The sequence below is a fragment of the Pseudorasbora parva genome, chromosome 4 (assembly GCF_024679245.1).
Source record: "Pseudorasbora parva isolate DD20220531a chromosome 4, ASM2467924v1, whole genome shotgun sequence".
Lineage (NCBI taxonomy): Eukaryota > Metazoa > Chordata > Actinopteri > Cypriniformes > Gobionidae > Pseudorasbora > Pseudorasbora parva.
The window spans coordinates 15636831-15642830 of record NC_090175.1 but is presented as its reverse complement, the minus strand read 5'-3'; the positions used below and the strand labels follow the sequence as shown (position 1 = coordinate 15642830).

At 39.9% G+C, this 6000-nt stretch overlaps 1 protein-coding gene across 1 annotated transcript in view; it reads right to left on the bottom strand.

Annotated features, from left to right (window-relative positions):
• Nucleotides 1-6000, bottom strand: part of pknox1.2 (pbx/knotted 1 homeobox 1.2) — a 25176-nt gene continuing 19176 nt past the window's right edge. The window contains exon 11 of the mRNA XM_067441038.1: nt 1-1765. Coding sequence (XP_067297139.1) covers nt 1566-1765 — 200 coding nt within the window. The 3' untranslated portion in view covers nt 1-1565. The remainder of the gene's footprint in view (nt 1766-6000) is intronic.

Below are 6000 nucleotides of genomic sequence, written 5' to 3'. Positions count from 1 at the left end.
TTCAGGTACAGTGTTCTTTATTACAAAATGAAGAGTCTGAAAGGCAAATCTGTGTGTGTGAGAGAGAAAAGAGAAAAATGCTCAAACCTCCTCATGCTAAGCTAATGGAGTTGACGTTCTCCTTTTGGGTTAGTCATCTGACTGATGGCATCACAAGACTACTGCTGGAAATGAAAAGCCGCTCAGTGCCGACAGCCTAAAGCACATAATGAATATGCAAAATAACTATAAAACAGGATATATGAGCTCAATTAAGTGACAGCTGTAAAAGGAAGAAACAGGGACAAACATGTCCACAATCCAAATTTTATATCAAGATTTTACTAACGGCTCAACTGTACCCATCTCATGAGGTTTACGCAGATAGATTAGCATTTCTATTTGTGAGCATACGGTATGTTTCTAAAAATAATATTGTATGTTTCTTTACAATAATAAATGAAAACACATGCAATCAATCCTTAAATATTGAAAACATTTGTATTATCCACTTTGTTGTGGTGGAAAACATGTTTTCCTGTGAAAACTCGAGGAACTGTCCATGTTAACTCATAAAAAAAAAGTAATCAGTCATAAATGTTTGAGACGAAGGGGTTTAACATCAAGGATGAGTCCCTTTGCTGAAAATTATACATAAATACAAAATCTTGTTGACGTCCTTCTCTGTTTAACTTCTGTTAATATAATCATTAAAAAGCAATAACATTTCCTTCTTATACAACAATTACAGGCATTAAATGTCGCGAACAATCACGGCTTTGCAAAATATCATTTTTGGACACGGTATCCATGTCGATTGCACAGGAAGTGACATCAGAGACCGTCTCACATTGCGGCATTAGAAATGTAAAAATGTAAGGCTTCAGAGTTTATGCCTTCAGCGTACAGTATAATTCATTCTTTGTACTTTGTACTAAGTAGTTCCCACAAACCTCCCGCACGTTAAAAGATTTTTTTTGTCTTTTTCATACATAAATACTCCTTACAAAACATAGCAAACCAGAGCAAAACAAACAAATGGAAAAAACAAACAAATTGGCACCGATCATTTGTGACAGTGTACTATAAAAATAGTTCCTTCTATTTCCTGGTGCCTGATTAAAGCAAACACAGGCATGCAAGAGACGAAATCTCATTGTCGTCTTATCAGAGACCATGATGATAAGTACAACCGAATCATCCAGCATCACTATTTTTTCCTTCCTTTTAGCTCTTTCAAAATGTGCTTTGAACTTTCTTTAAGTTTACAGTATCATACAAAAAGTGCACTCGGCTAACTGCGTCGGAAATGATTTGTGTGTTCCGCCGTGAGAGAGACTTGTGCTTGTGTCTTGGCTTTTGACCTGTGTCTGTGTGTGTGGGTTGTTTCTGTGTTTGTGGCTTTAAGCCCTTTCTCTGTACTCCAAACAAGCTGTTTGACAGCTTGAGGATGTGTGCTGTGACCTTCAACACGTCAGCCGAGGTGTTTGTGTGAATGTCTCTTACTTCTTAGTGCTCTGATGCTCCTTTAACATCTCTTTATACTATATACGTTACTGTGTGAGTGTGTGTGTGGTTCAGTCCTACTACAGCGAGTCGCTGGTCTCCAGGCCCAGCCTGGTCATGTCGGAGTGAGAAGGATCGTTGTCCTCATCCTCTTCGTCATCTTCATCGTCATCATCCTCGCTGTGACCTCCTATCATGACCTGCTGCATGGCCAGCGTAGCTCCATCTGAGGAGAGTGTCTGTAGTCCATCCTCACCCACACCGACTGTTACTGTGGTACCTGGGTATGACAACCATATAATTCACATATACTATTTATTCACACATTAACAAAACTCATTGGTTCTAACAGAAGTCAAGTCAACTTTATTTAAATAGCGCTTTTACAATGACGATTGTTTCAAAGCAGCTTCACAGTGTTAAACAGGAAAATAATGCAAAAGAATTTGATTCAGCTGTACAGCTGCTCTTGAGGAAACGATGTTATCAACTTATTTTAATTTATCAAATAGAGACAATGTTGGCAAATCAGTATTACAGTTTATACAATGAATTCAAACCTAATAAATTAATTTTATTTGGTTATTTAGTTGAAAAACTTTGATTTAAGTTTTAGTGTCCCCAACTGAGCAAGCCAAGCCAAAGGCGACAGTGGCAAGGAACCAAAACTCCTCTGGCCTATTATTAAACAGTGTATAATTATTATTTTGGCCACCTTACTGGTCAGAAATCATATTAGATCGGAATATTCACAATTTCCGGGTATCACGCAAGAGACGGGTTTATGATGACGCGTCAATTACACAAAAATATAAATATATCAAGCTCAGACGCGCTGTGTAACATGATAATGAGCCTCATTGGTTTTTTGCTGAAGCTCAAATGTGCTGCATATCACAAGAATAAACCTCATTGGTTCTTGCAGAAGCTCAAATGTGCTAGCCTAGAAATCTAGACGCACCCTAGCGGCAGTAAATCTAATCTGCCCGCGAGTGTCGTCTAGCAACTCTCAATACCCTTCTGAGCTGTATTCCCCTAACTCTTGCCGGGCCAATCACATCGTGTATAGAGTCGGTGGGCGGGGCCATAATGGCGACGGCCGAGTTGCGTTTGCATGCTTCTAGTAAACACAGAAACTGGCGAACAGCGGTCTTTCGAATCAGCTTTGACCGCGACTCTGGAAGACTTGGAGTTAAGCTTTTCTCTGAGAAAAGAACAAAGAACGGCACTGAAGTCATTCGGAGTTCTGAGTTTTGCCGACCGTATACGGCGAATGTTTAATCTGTCAACAAGCTCTGTTTCACCTTCGTTGCTCTGGTTAGTTGTAGCGCTATCCTATCGCGTGCAGAGGGAGTTTGAAAGACAACCGTTTATCCCGCCCCTCGGATTGAGCCGTCAATGCTGAGTTTCCAGACCAAACATCTTGATGTGGGTCTGGCTTGTCAGGCTACAAATGTGCTGCATATCACGAGAATGAACCTCATTGGTTCTTACAGAAGCTCAAACGTGCTGCATATCACGATAATAAACCTCATTGGTTCTTGCTGAAGCTCAAACGTGCAGCATATCACGATAATAAACCTCATTGGTTCTTGCAGAAACTCAAACATGCTGCGTAACACGATAATAAACCTCATTGGTTCTTGCTGAAGCTCAAATGTGCTGCGTAACACGATAATAAACCTCATTGGTTCTTGCTGAAACTCAAACATGCTGCGTAACATGATAATAAACCTCATTGGTTCTTGCAGAAACTCAAATGTGCTGCATAACACTATAATAAACCTCATTGGTTCTTGCAGAAGCTCAAATGTGCTGCGTAACACGATAATAAACCTCATTGGTTCTTGCTGAAGCTCAAACATGCTGCGTAACACGATAATAAACCTCATTGGTTTTTGCAGAAACTCAAACGTGCTGCATAACACGATAATAAACCTCATTGGTTCTTGCAGAAGCTCAAATGTGCTGCATAACACGATAATAAACCTCATTGGTTCTTGCAGAAGCTCAAACATGCTGCGTAACACGATAATAAACCTCATTGGTTCTTGCAGAAGCTCAAACATGCTGCGTAACACGATAATAAACCTCATTGGTTCTTGCAGAAACTCAAACGTGCTGCATAACACGATAATAAACCTCATTGGTTCTTGCAGAAGCTCAAACATGCTGCGTAACACGATAATAAACCTCATTGGTTCTTGCAGAAGCTCAAATGTGCTGCGTAACACGATAATAAACCTCATTGGTTCTTGCAGAAGCTCAAACATGCTGCGTAACACGATAATAAACCTCATTGGTTCTTGCAGAAGCTCAAATGTGCTGCGTAACACGATAATAAACCTCACTGGTTCTTGCAGAAGCTCAAATGTGCTGCGTAACACGATAATAAACCTCATTGGTTCTTGCAGAAGCTCAAACATGCTGCGTAACACGATAATAAACCTCATTGGTTTTTGCAGAAACTCAAACGTGCTGCGTAACACGATAATAAACCTCATTGGTTCTTGCAGAAGCTCAAACATGCTGCGTAACACGATAATAAACCTCATTGGTTCTTGCAGAAGCTCAAATGTGCTGCGTAACACGATAATAAACCTCATTGGTTCTTGCAGAAACTCAAACGTGCTGCGTAACACGATAATAAACCTCATTGGTTCTTGCAGAAACTCAAATGTGCTGCGTAACACGATAATAAACCTCATTGGTTCTTGCAGAAGCTCAAACATGCTGCGTAACACGATAATAAACCTCATTGGTTCTTGCAGAAGCTCAAATGTGCTGCGTAACACGATAATAAACCTCATTGGTTCTTGCAGAAACTCAAACGTGCTGCGTAACACGATAATAAACCTCATTGGTTCTTGCAGAAACTCAAACGTGCTGCGTAACATGATAATAAACCTCATTGGTTCTTGCAGAAGCTCAAACATGCTGCGTAACATTATAATAAACCTCATTGGTTCTTGCTGAAGCTCAAACGTGCTGCGTAACACGATAATAAACCTCATTGGTTCTTGCAGAAGCTCAAATGTGCTGCGTAACATGATAATAAACCTCATTGGTTCTTGCTGAAGCTCAAACGTGCTGCGTAACACGATAATAAACCTCATTGGTTCTTGCAGAAACTCAAATGTGCTGCGTAACACGATAATAAACCTCATTGGTTCTTGCAGAAGCTCAAATGTGCTGCGTAACATGATAATAAACCTCATTGGTTCTTGCAGAAACTCAAATGTGCTGCGTAACACGATAATAAACCTCATTGGTTCTTGCTGAAGCTCAAACGTGCTGCGTAACACGATAATAAACCTCATTGGTTCTTGCAGAAGCTCAAATGTGCTGCGTAACATGATAATAAACCTCATTGGTTCTTGCAGAAGCTCAAATGTGCTGCGTAACACGATAATAAACCTCATTGGTTCTTGCAGAAACTCAAATGTGCTGCGTAACACGATAATAAACCTCATTGGTTCTTGCAGAAGCTCAAATGTGCTGCGTAACACGATAATAAACCTCATTGGTTCTTGCAGAAGCTCAAACATGCTGCGTAACACGATAATAAACCTCATTGGTTCTTGCAGAAGCTCAAATGTGCTGCGTAACATGATAATAAACCTCATTGGTTCTTGCAGAAGCTCAAACGTGCTGCGTAACATGATAATAAACCTCATTGGTTCTTGCAGAAACTCAAATGTGCTGCGTAACACGATAATAAACCTCATTGGTTCTTGCAGAAACTCAAATGTGCTGCGTAACACGATAATAAACCTCATTGGTTCTTGCAGAAGCTCAAATGTGCTGCGTAACACGATAATAAACCTCATTGGTTCTTGCAGAAGCTCAAATGTGCTGCGTAACACGATAATAAACCTCATTGGTTCTTGCAGAAACTCAAATGTGCTGCGTAACACGATAATAAACCTCATTGGTTCTTGCAGAAGCTCAAATGTGCTGCGTAACACGATAATAAACCTCATTGGTTCTTGCAGAAGCTCAAATGTGCTGCGTAACACGATAATAAACCTCATTGGTTCTTGCAGAAGCTCAAATGTGCTGCGTAACACGATAATAAACCTCATTGGTTCTTGCAGAAGCTCAAATGTGCTGCGTAACACGATAATAAACCTCATTGGTTCTTGCAGAAGCTCAAATGTGCTGCGTAACACGATAATAAACCTCATTGGTTCTTGCAGAAGCTCAAATGTGCTGCGTAACACGATAATAAACCTCATTGGTTCTTGCAGAAGCTCAAATGTGCTGCGTAACACGATAATAAACCTCATTGGTTCTTGCGGAAGCTCAATGAACTCTTTATGAACTTTTTGCAACGTCACAGTGGTAGTTGCATGGCTTCAATGGAGATGCTCATATTTTAGTAAAAATATCTTAATTTGTCTTTTGAAGATGAAATTAAGTCTTGTGGGTTTGGACCAACATGAGGTTGAGTAAATTATGAAAAAAAAAAAAAAAAGACAACCCTTTAACATTGTAAGTTGTGCAATAGGGATG